We start from the raw sequence: 12,167 nt of genomic DNA, 5'->3' as shown, positions 1-12,167 counted from the left end.
AAAATGCCAACGAAAGACTATCTCTTTAGTCGACACTTGCAACGAAAGGAGCAGATACGCGGCCACTTTTTCCAACGGCTTATGACGTTTGTTGCGCACGAACCCTTGCGGAAGCGGGTTAATACGGGACTCAAGATTTGAGAATTTCGTTATTTCACGGAGTTATTTTACAGAATTATGTCCCAAAGTAAAACTGTTTATAAGTACGAATAAAAAAAAAGGGACACAATTTAGTAGTCAAGGTGCAGGCCCGTCAAACAGAACAAGTAGAGTTCGTAGGTGCTAAAGTAAGAACTACATATAAAATTACCTCTAGGTACTAGGTCTTGAGTACTATTCACAGGGGAAGAAAAAAAACTTTTTTTCAGGAAAATTATTCAGCACAATTATTGACCTTTGACTTCTGCAAATGAACGCTGAGACTGAGATTCTTTTATTTGTGTATTCCATAGTTGTATTTTGCCACAATAGCTGCCTGTTTCCCGTAATTGGTGTAAAACTAAGCAATAAATTATAACTTTAAGTGATGACGCATGCTTCGTGACACGGGAGAGGTTTCACGAAAGGTGCTTCATGAATAGTGCTTCATGAAACGGGCTTCACGAAACCGTCTTCAAACAACAGGCTTCAAGAATTTTTCCCACTACCGGCCTAGGCAGCCTGGTGCCTATTTTGCACCAGAAATGGCGGCGTCGCATCGACTGACGCAGTTCTCTGAAGGTTCTTAACCATGAAATTATGTGACCATAAACGTCGCCAAAAGGAATTCCGGTAACAGTAGACCACGAAAAGGAAACTGCAGGGACAAAACAAGGTGTATTTATTCGGTTGCTGAAGCCCATTGCAGGGCTGTACCGTACCTCGCTGCTGTTGACCAGAGAAATCTTTCCCGCATAGAAGGGCCACCAATGACGCGTGGTGCCGAAGTCTGACGATCCATTTCGTTTTACACAAGGGACGAGGCGATGACCGCAAGAACTGATTACAGACGCCGTAAAAGCAAAATAACAGCGTGGTTCTTAAAAAGCCTGCTATGTGCAGACAACAATGATAGCAATTTTTTTGTGACGTTAAAAACGAGTAACGAAGATATTAGGCGTACGGCTGGCGCTGTGGCGACTCAGCAGCCACTTTCTGGCGAATTTTCTATCACCTCACAAAACTTTATTTGCGCGATTGGCAGCCGCTGAGTTGAGCGATATCCGAGAAACATTAGTGGGCGACAGTAGTGGGGCCTCAGACTTCTTTTCGATGGAAGTCTAAGGTGGAGTTGCACACTGACAACTGTATAGGGTTGGTCAATTATCGTTACAATGTCCATAGTTCGAAACTTGAGCTTTGCGAAATAGCTCCTTTTTTTGTCTAGAAAACGGCTTTCGGGGCTGGAATGAAGCTAAGTGAGCTATCAAAGGTTCTTTCAAATCGAACAAGTGGTATTTTTCTTCGGAGTCTCTCCCAGGCTCCTCGCCACTCGCTTCAGCGGTTGTCCCTCCCCCCGCGCCGATATTACACTGGCCAACATCTAACGCCCTGGTCGTTCCATTTCCTCTGCTGCAGTTTCCAGGCGCCTCCTGAAGCACTACTTCCGAAGAACACCGTTCGAGTTCAATGATGGTGAATCTGCTGGCACTATCCCGTACATGGCCCCGGAGATCATAAAGAGACGGCCGTACGGTAAGAGCACCTTTTCTACGGAGGGTTTTTTGGCTAAGAGGCGGCGGTTCATTAACTGATGCCAGAAGGACGACGGTGACAGCGACCAGTCAAATGCCAAAAGGCGGCTATTTTGAACCTCTGCATTTTGGGGCTACTGTTCTCCCTTCTCGTATGTGCAGTGCGTTGTCAGCCTTGTGCCTACTAAAACTTCTAAAGTGGAGCTTTATAAAACTAGGCGAAAGGAAGTCCCGGCCGTCCTGTGTACGCAAGAACTTAACATCCCTTCCAAAATAATGCTGATAGCGAAAGCTTTCTGACATCAAAACTGCGTCAAAAGTGCGTGCAACCTTCGCTGAAAGTGTTTCCAATCAATCGCCATGCCTTCGAAGACAAAAATCGCGAACGAAGAACGACCCTCGCGTCCATTTTTGGCCCACTGGACAAGGGGGCTTGAAGGTCGATGGGAGAAGGCTTCGTCCTGCAGTGTACCTAGAGGGCTGTTGATGACGATGATGAAGTAAACGCTGTTACGAACGATCTAAATGGACACCGATGCGTGGTTTATGACATAAAAGTTTGCTATTGCACTCCTTCACGATGCATGCGTCTTATCTAGAATCATTCCCTTTTCGGGATTTTCGTTTTGACACAATGGAAGCCAAGTTTCACGCACGTGTCCAGGGATCTTATCACCGCCTTTCGGTCCACCAACCCGTCTATGGGAAAGGGCATTAGTTTTTTTTTTTACAGAATGTCCTTGGTCCCACAAAGAAAGCTTTCGCTGTAAAGAGATCCAGCGGAACCCCAAGCACATGCCGAAAAAAAATCCCGCCACTCCACCCTGTGAATCAAAGCAAAGCTGTGAAGCAAAGCTGTAAACGGCACCCGCAATGTTTACCATGCAACGTCACTTAAATTCACTCACGTCGCTCTACAAATAGTGAAACCAGAGAGAGATGAAATGCAATTATTTGTTTATTTATTTATTTATTTTTAAAATTCCTTACAGGCCCCTTTACAGGGCATTGATTAAGGGAGTAATTGGTGAATTATATACAAAATTAATTCACGCCTTACAAAGCATGGCAGCACAATGAATTGCGACGAGGTTTGCAATATAAGTTGAAGTTAGTCATAGCCTTTATTACTTAATAGAGACATTCTTCGTCAGGTTAAATCAAGGCATGATGCATGAACGGTGGTTGGTTGAGTAGTATTGGTGTAGCGCATGAGAGGAAACTCTTTTTATAAAATTAAAGGAAGCTCAAACCCCGTGTTGGACGATCTCACTTCTCCGTCTCCGCCACCGCGGACGCAGGTGACGAGAACGGCCGCAAAAACAGAAAAGGAGGAGGAGGAAGGTCAGGAGGAGAAGTAGGAGGAGGAGGAGGAGGAAATATTTCTATTCAGATTTTTGAATAGCCCTAAGTGCAGCCCAGTGGAGTGGTTCCTTCTTTACTGGAGCCCACATGCAGTCCGCGCTGCCTGTGCTTTGTCCACCAGCTGAAGCAGGGTAGGTAGAGGGGGGCTGTACAGCAGCATCGCCCATTGCTTTTGTTGGGTATTGACGGAGACAGAGGAGGGTGATCAGGGCTAAAGTCGCACACCCGCTTACGTGGCGAATTGTTCCTACTTCTGAGCAAAATTTACATTCAGCGTCGTAGCGATTCGGGTACAATAAGACGCGTCGGGTGTGGGAATGCGCCGGATTGTATGAGCCGTACGGTAGTTTGTTGTTCTCTGGAAAGTTCAGGATAAGGCGAAGGTAGGGTCTGTCTCTGAAAGCGATAATGCTGGGTTATGTCCTTGAACGAGACAACCAGGTGACTGTCCTCGTGCAGCTCCATAGCATGGGGGCAAAAGCGCACGCTTGTCGGTGGGCCTATTCGTTGCCCTCCATGGAAGAGTGAGCGAGTGTCCAAATAGCTGAATGGAACCATTTGGGGAGTGGTCTTTCAGCAGACGCAGTGCTGGTCGGGAAATCCAACCCTACTGCTAATTCCGGTAGGCTTGTTGGGAATCGGTGACTACCTTCCGAACCCGTGGTTGAGTGCGAGCCAAGGCGATGGCTGCCTCTGCTGCTGCCGTCATGTCGTCGGCCTTGAGTGAGGCACACGCAAGGCGGTTGGTTCTGGAGGTAGCCACAATAATGGCGTACTGCTGCCCTCGATGTTGGAAGGCGCCTATGTCGATAACTGCGTGATCACCACCGACGGTGGTGTTGAGCGCTTGAGCCCGTTCTTTTCGGCGGCCCTCGTTGTGTGAGGGGTTCATATTTATAAGCAAAGGGAGCATCTTTAGTTCTTGTTGCCGAGAGTCCGGGAGTACATCAAGCGGGATGACACACTATGCGGCCCAGCCAATCTGGTGAAGGATGCGGCAACCCGCCGCAGTTCTGCTCAGTCGAAGCTTCTGGTTAGAAAGATGCCCTTCTATCAGCTCTTACAGCGTGTTGTGGGCACGGGCTAAGCAGATTCTTTGTTGACGCACTCATGAGAAGACCAATGGCCTTTTCGACCGCCTTTCTAATCATTATAGAAAGCATGTTGATGTCCACCTTGCCGAGAAGAAGACAGGAGTTGACGTAAGTGATTCTCGAGAGGACAAAAGCTTGACTTAATCGAAAGGTATCGGATTCATTGAGGCCTCGCTTCTTGGTGGCAACTCGCGTGATCATGTGCATGATTTCATTGATACTGTGTTTGAGGCGCTGCAAGGATACTCCAAGATATTGATATTCGCAAGATCGCTGCAAGATATTGATGCTGGGGCTTGGAATGATGGCCTGGCCATCAAGGAGTATTTGAATGTGTTACCTGGTGTTCCGTTTGGCGTGAGGGCGGATGACAAAGCGCTGTTATTTTTTTGCGTGAACACTGGAGGCTACACGGTTTAGCACATTGCCCTACTAGAAGTCAGATGCCATGCGTTGCTGTGGGCTTCCTTAAATTTTTGTAACTGCCAGCACACGCGCAAGGCTCACAAAGGGCTGCTAGACGTGCCGTGGGCGGAGCGCATTGCGGAGCGAGAGATTGCGTGACTCTATCACGTGACGTTCAGCGAGAATGAAGGGGTAAACCTGAAGATGAGCTGGTGAGTGCACCACCTGTCTTCCCTGTCTCCGCGTGGGCTTCTAGCTAAATCGGTATGACAACATGCTCTCGCTTCTTTGTTGCTCTATTAGTTCCAGGTTCGATTCCTGGCGGTGCTAGTAAATTATTTTATTTGTTCGCGGGAGTTTTCTGATGACACCAACAGTCGTGAAAGAACCCTGGGGGGTAGTGGTAAAAAGCCTTGCTTTAAAAAAACGTTATCGATAACAGCTTTGTCTCGGAGCGTATGCTCAGTCAGCGCCCTCGGCGACCATTATGTACCTTGAGAAGGGCACTCTCGAGGACACCAGCGTCTTAAATCTGGAGCGACACATTTCGCTGCATAAGTCGCTTAAGTGGAATAATCTAACCGTACATTTTCAGCGTAGTCCGATGCAGATCCATAACTGAGGCGGCGCAAAATGTTCGTGACTTCGACTATGTAATTAAAAGACTCTCTGTAATTCAATCCTACGTGAGATTCCAGTCAAAAAAGACCGTTGGACATTCAATGGGAATCAAATGATTCCGATTGGACTTTCAATAGGACTGACAGGACATACTGACATATCCCAGCATGACTTCCAAGTTCCAAATGGGACCTATTGAAAATTGAATTGGACCAATTGGACCCATTGACTATGTTGCTGTATCCCAACAGGAGTCCAATTGGACCTCGTGACTCGATGTGTTTCAGTAGGATTTGAAGTGAGTCCGATTAGACATAATGATGACTTGTCAGAATGACTGGCAATAATATCCCAAATGGTCAGCTGAGTGACATGAGCTCTGATTTCATCTTTCAGCGAGTTTGTAAAATAAAATATCAAGATAAAACATCCTTTTTAATACAAATGTATTGCTTCAATTTCAAGATGTTATTTTCTTTCAATAAGTATTTGGGTTTATCAAACCATTATTTCTGTTCATGGAAAGATACAACTTTTTAAAAAACGTTATCGCGAGGCACGTTACCAAGGATAATCTAAAAAAAGTACTCCTGCATTATAAAAAAGATGTGAAATACGATCAAGATTCCTATCCAATCCAATCCTTAGACGTTGTCAAAAAATCGCGCCAATCCACCCCGTGAATGTGGTTGGAAAGCAAAGCTGTAAACGGCATCCATAACGATTACCCATGCCACGTCACTTAAATTCACTCACATCGCTTTACAAACAGTAATACCAGAGAAATGTGAAATGCACTTAACCACACCATTTATTACTTCAAAGAGATATTCTTGGTAAGGTTAAATCAATGCATGATAAATGAACGGTGTTTGGTTGAGTTGTATTGGTGTAGCACAAGAGTGGAAACTTTTTTTATAAAATTAAAGTAAGCTCCAACCCGGTGTTAGACGATCTGACTTCTCCGTCACTGCGCCGCGGACGGAGGCGACGAGATTTGCGGCAGAGACGAGGGGGGAGCCGGAAGAAATACTTCTGTTCAGATTTATGAACGGCCCAGAGCGCAGCCCAGGGGAGTGATTCCTTCTTCTCTGGGGCCCATATTCATTCCGCGCGGACTGTGTTCTGTCCACCCGTTGAAGCTTGGTAGGTAGAGAGGGCCTGGACAGCAGCATCTCCCATTGTTCTTGTTGGGTAGTTGACCGAAAGACAGGAGGGTGCTGAGGGCTAAAGTCGCACACTCCGATCACGGGGCGGATTGTTCCTACTTCTGAGCAAAATTTACATTCAGCGTCGTAGCGATTCGGATACATTAAGTGAAGACGCATAGGCTGTGGGAAGGAGCCCGGATTGTATGAGCCGTAGGTTAGTTTGTTGTTCCCTGGAAAGGTCAGGATAAGGCGAAGGTACGGTCTGTCTCAGAAGGCGATAATGCTGGGTAATCTCCATGAACGTGACAAGCGGGTGACTGTCCTCGTGCAGCTCCATAGCACGGGAGGCAAAAGCGCAGGCTTGTTAGGTGGGCAATTTGTTGCCCTCCATTGAAGCGTGAGAGGGTGTCCAGATGAGCTGTATGGAACCGTTTGGGGAGTGGTTTTTTAGCACGCGCAGTGCAGGTCAGGACACCCAACCCGACTGGTAATTCCAGTAGGCTTGCTTGGAATCGGTGACTACCCTCCGAACCTTTGGTTGAGTGACAGCCAAGGTTATGGCTGCCTCTTCTGCTGCCGTCATTTCTTGGGTCCTAAGCGAGGTACACGCAAGGAGGTTGGTTCTGTAGGTAGCCACAATGATGGCGTATTGCTGCCCTCAATATTTGAAAGCGTCTGTGTAGATAACTGCATGAACCCCACCGAGGGTGGTGTTTAGCGCTTGAGCCCGTCCTTTTCGGTGACCCTCATCATGTCAGGGGTTCATATTTCTAAGCAAAGGGAGCATCTTCAGTTTTGTTTGCCAAGAGTCTGGTAGTACGTCAAGCGGAGTGAAATTCTGGGCTGCCCAGCCAATCTGCTGAAGCATGTTGTTACCCACCACAGTTCTGAGTCGGATCTTCTGGTTAGAAAGATGGTCTTGTATCAGCTCTTCCACCGTGTTGTGGAGCCCCGTTATAAGCAGCCTCTATGTGGACGCACTCATGAGAAGACCAATGGTCTGATAGACCGCCTTTCTTAACATTATTTAGTCTTCCTTGTCGAGAAGAGGACAGGGAATAGACCTAAGCGAGTCTCGAGAGGACAAAAGCTTGAATTAATTGAAAGGTAACGGATTCCTTTAGGCCTCGCTTCTTGGTGGCAACTCGCCTGATCATGTGTATGATTTGATTAATGCTGTTTTTGACGCGCTGCAAGTAGACGTCACTCTTGTTGTTAGCCTGGAGATGTAGGCCCAGGATATTGATGCTGGGGCTTGGAGTGATGGCCTGGCCATCAAGGTGTATTTGAATGTATTCCTTTATTTGGCGGGAGGGCGGACGACAAGGAGCTGTGATTTTTTACGTGAACACTGGAGGCCACAGGCTTTAGCACATTGGCGTACTAGAAGTGAGATGACATGCATTGGTGTGAGCTTACTTCGATTTTTGTAACTCTTGGCACATGAGCAAGGTGCGCACAGGGCCGCTAGAGGGGCATGAGTGGTCGCGTGACGCTTTCACGTGGTATTCAGCGAGAACGCATTGAGTAAACCCATAGATGTGCTTAGTGAGTACACCACCTGTCTTCCCCGTCTTCGCGTGGGCTCGTAGCTAAATCGGTAAGACGACGGGCTCTCCCTTTGTTAGTCTATTAGTTCCAGGTTCGATTCCCGGCGGTGCAAGTAAATTCTTTTATTGTTCGCCGAAGGTTTCTGGTGACACCAAAGGTCGCGAAAGAACCCTTGTGGGGTTGAGGCAAAAAGCTTTGGTTTAAAACGGGCCACTGTACTTCAACGTGGTATCGGCTAAACTTTTCTATGACTGATTTGCGGTGCTTTTACGAGGCGCTCAATATATTGCACTTGAGCTTGAACAAGGCTGCTGTTGCTTTCTGGCATCGTGCGTGGTACAATTTTATCTTGCGCCAGCTAAGCCTATGGCTAATCTCCGCTTGTATGCTTCACTTCGCTTGTACGCACCACTTTTCCCGAATGCCAACAGCAACTCTCGGGTGTGCACTCCGTACACCTAACGTTTAGGCTTGAGATGTACGGTGCGAAATGATACCTGCTGCTTGGCGGGCGCTTCCACTAGTGTAAATAGAGCATTGGGATAGACGCCAGCTTTTTAACGCGAGGTACCGAGGTTCTATTCCGCCCAATGGACGCGTTTTTTTTCTTCTTTTTGACTTCACCCACGATCATTCAAGATCATCGTCAGAGAAATTTGGCTTTCCTGCACGGTGTATTGGCGTAAAACTGCACCAGCTTGGACACTAAAGCTTTGCTTTAAAAAATAACACCCAAATGTTGTATAGATGGCAAGGCTTTGAGCAGCCTTTGCAGCATTTTTCTGAACAAGTTTAATTACAGGCTCTTTCAAAGCTATGTTTTGCATAGCGTTTCCGACATTCTCTTCTTTGAGTTGGAGCGAGCTTTCGAAACCTCGTCACTGATTTTTCGCCAGAGGTTCAGGAGAATGCTCGTGCTACACCAGAACACGTGTTTCAAAACTAGCTCGCTGTGTGAACGTCGTCGTCGAATGTAACAAAATCGTACGCCATTTGTCAGCAGCTCCACGGTTAAGTCTGTAACCACTTAGCGCTGATTCGACAGCTTCAAAAACTCTTCGTCTTGTGACAATTGCTCCACGACGGCATAATTATACACGACAGCTGTTACAAGAAACATTTCGTCGCTCTCATGAAGCCATATTGCTTTTCTGCAACTGACACCAAAATTTCCTTGTTCAGTGTCTGGGCTTCTCTGAATTTCCCACACTTGAGCTTGTATCTTTGTTGACGTACTAAATCTCTCGTTTATATCTTCGAGATAGGAATTACATCTCCCAAATGTACAGAAACACAAGTTCTTGTTTAACTCCAACCTTTTATCGAGCATCCGACACATGGACTTCCAATATCAGTGCTTCATGTAGATGAAACGTGGGGCATGCGTTTAATTGCGCTCCGAAGCACGGAGAAAACGGCAGGATCACGTATCCAAGAATCCTGTGAAGGACTAAAGCTCTCTCGGTGGATAGCACGCACCCATTTCCTCCGTAGTTTCCGTTTTGCGGCGCTACCGGTGCCGTTATCAGCAGTTGCACTTTGAACTCATCGGGGGACGCACGCGTGTCCTTCGCTCCGAAGGAAAAAGAGCTCGAATTTCGGGGGAGCGTCGGCGCCCACAGAAGCAAAAGTGGGCGCGAAAACAACGGAAAGCCGCAGAACCTGCAGCTGCTGCCGTTGCAGCCTCGAGTTCCACCTCGAGCAGTTACTAAGAGTTCCTCCCGGACAAAGAACAGCTTCCCGCTTCGAACGCCGACGTGAGCCAATAAAAATGATGGTTTGAAGGACTTTCGGATAAACGTTTTCGCTGGCGTCTTTCACGTCTAAGCAGGAAAATATCACAGAATAGCAATTTATGCGTGCACTGCTGGGGGGTGGTGGAGAGAGGGGGAATGCACGCGCAGCTATACTCTTAATCTGGTTCTACATAAGATCCACTTCGTAACTGGAACTTTTTTACAAGAAAGTTCAAGTTGTATATTTGGAAGTGTGTTCCACATACCCTGAGAATATAAGTGGAACAGTGCACCACATATTTTTGCAAATAAATTATGTGGATCGGTGTTCCAAATACAAGTATGCGGATTACTGTTCCAAATAAAAGGGTAGTTTAAATTTCTAGAACATTGAACTATGTAAAATGATTATAGAATTTATCCGGTGCGCGTACCGGGTAAATTATATACACGTGATCAATTAAAGCGGGAATAAGTCAGACATCCTTAAGAACCAAAAAAGCCAGCATTGAAACATACAGGTGACCAGTTTTACAAAGCAGACTTGAAAGCACTTTTTCCATCCTCAACATTTTACCTCAGGTAAAATCCACAGTTGCGTGTTATAAAAACCCTCCCGTCTTGCTGTCAGTGCAATTGTGACCAAAGCCCTGCTTCTGCCAAGCAAGAAATCCAACTAGAAATCAAGCAAGAAATCAGCGGAAAACGAAAAAGTTAACTTATTAACGAAAAAAAAAAGCACGTACCCACGGGGATTCGAACTCCTGACTTGCAAAATACTTGTGGTGGCATATGTGGCGCCTCAAACAACTCGGCCACGGAGCGGGCTCCGCTGATATGGGTAATATAGAGTATATATTGTACAACCAGTTTACACTTTTATTTAGTTTTGGCATTTCAAGCAGCTTAGGTGGCTATTTGTTGTATTGCGCTCGTGCAGTAAGCGTCGCCCAAGTTTCCACAATAGCTCACGTCTAGCAATTGCATTTCGTAGACGGGAAAGCGTTCGCAGATGCGTAGTCGTGCTGCTGACCGCTGTGCTTGTTCGCCCAGCGCAAAAAAGTGCTTCCCGCACCCTAGTTTTACGCTGTACGGTAAAAATATCAGTTGATTTTATTTCCTTAGTACCTATATTGACTTCGCTGACTCTTCTCCCGCCTTCAAGAGGCCTTATATTTTCCTACTGGCGTACCAGTCAGCGAAGCGTCGCATGTGCGCTTGTGCAGCGCTTGTGTGAAGCGACCTTGACTTGGAGCTAGATACAGTGTATAAACTAACCAAGTAAAGAAAGGCAGATTTTACCATTTACAAACGTGTCCTGGCTTCGTTTCAACTGAGCGAACGAATCGGCGGCCGGCGGACGAAACGCTGGGCCGACTGACTGTCTGAAGGCAGGGGAGCCATGCAGTAGCGCAGCCAATTGCGAGCTCGGCTCCTCTCGACGTCACACGAAAACGCCGCAGAAAATGGGCGAGCGTAAAGAGAGGAGGACAGCATTTTCGAATTAATTTTCCTACTAAATAAAATCGCGTAAACGCGCCCAGGATGGTCGAAACATGGTCTGGGGACTCCGGACTACAATTAGCGCAAGTAATCCCGCAATGTTTACATATCACTTCAGTGTCCCTTTAAGCGAACCACGTGGACGACTTCAGGCCGCGTGCGTTATCGTGATGTGCCGGAGTCACCATCGGGGATCACTTCGTAGGTAAGTTGGCCAACACGTCGTAGAATCTGGTAGGGTCCGAAATACCGTGGCAGGAGCTTCTCACTGAGTCCGCGTCGTCGGATGGGAGTCCAACCCCACACACGATCCCCTGGTTGGTACTCGGCGTCTCGGCGTCGGAGGTTGTAGCGGCCCGCATCCACCAGCTGCTGGTCCGTTATACGAACTCGAGCGAGCTGGCGGGCCTCCTCCGCACGTTGAAGGTAATCTTGGACGTCGGCGTTGAGGTCGTCGTCTTCTACATGCGGAAGCATGGCGTCGAGCATCGTAGCCTGCCTTCTACCGTAGACAAGCTCGAATGGCGTCAGCTGCGTCGTTTCCTGGATAGCCGTGTTGTAGGCAAACGTGACATACGGGAGCACTTCGTCCCAAGTCTTATGTTCAACGTCCACGTACATTGACAGCATATCTGCGATTGTCTTGTTCAGACGTTCTGTTAGTCCGTTCGTTTGGGGGTGATACGCCGTCGTTCTTCGGTGATCCGTGTTGCTGTAGCGTAATACTCTTGCATCAGCTCCGCAGTAAATGCCGTTCCGCGGTCTGTGATTAAGACTTCCGGGGCTCCATGTCGCAGCACAACTTGGCTTATAAAGAACTTTGCCACTTCTTGTGCAGTCCCCCTCGGAAGAGTGGCGGTCTCCGCGTAGCACGTCATGTAGTCTGTCGCTACGACAATCCACTTGTTCTGTGATCGTGACGTAGGTTGATTGATTGATTGTGGGGTTTAACGCGCCGACGCAACGCAGGCGATGAGGCGCGCCGTAGTGGAGGGCTCCGGATTAATTTCGACCACCTGAGGATCTTTATCGTGCGCCGAAATCTCGTACACACGGGCGTTTTTGCTT

General features: G+C 47.5%; 1 protein-coding gene across 1 annotated transcript in view; it reads left to right on the top strand.

Annotated features, from left to right (window-relative positions):
* The window catches only part of LOC144167830 (uncharacterized), a 296,895-nt gene that overhangs the window by 99,309 nt on the left and 185,419 nt on the right, over positions 1 to 12,167 (top strand). Inside the window, exon 5 of the mRNA XM_077696990.1 lies at positions 1,558 to 1,674. Coding sequence (XP_077553116.1) covers positions 1,558 to 1,674 — 117 coding nt within the window. The remainder of the gene's footprint in view (positions 1 to 1,557; positions 1,675 to 12,167) is intronic.

Source organism: Haemaphysalis longicornis, unplaced genomic scaffold (genome assembly GCF_048455015.1).
Source record: "Haemaphysalis longicornis isolate Haplotype H1 unplaced genomic scaffold, Haemaphysalis longicornis Haplotype H1 scaffold_2, whole genome shotgun sequence".
NCBI classification, from domain to species: domain Eukaryota; kingdom Metazoa; phylum Arthropoda; class Arachnida; order Ixodida; family Ixodidae; genus Haemaphysalis; species Haemaphysalis longicornis.
This window is presented reverse-complemented; position numbering and strand designations above follow the sequence as displayed.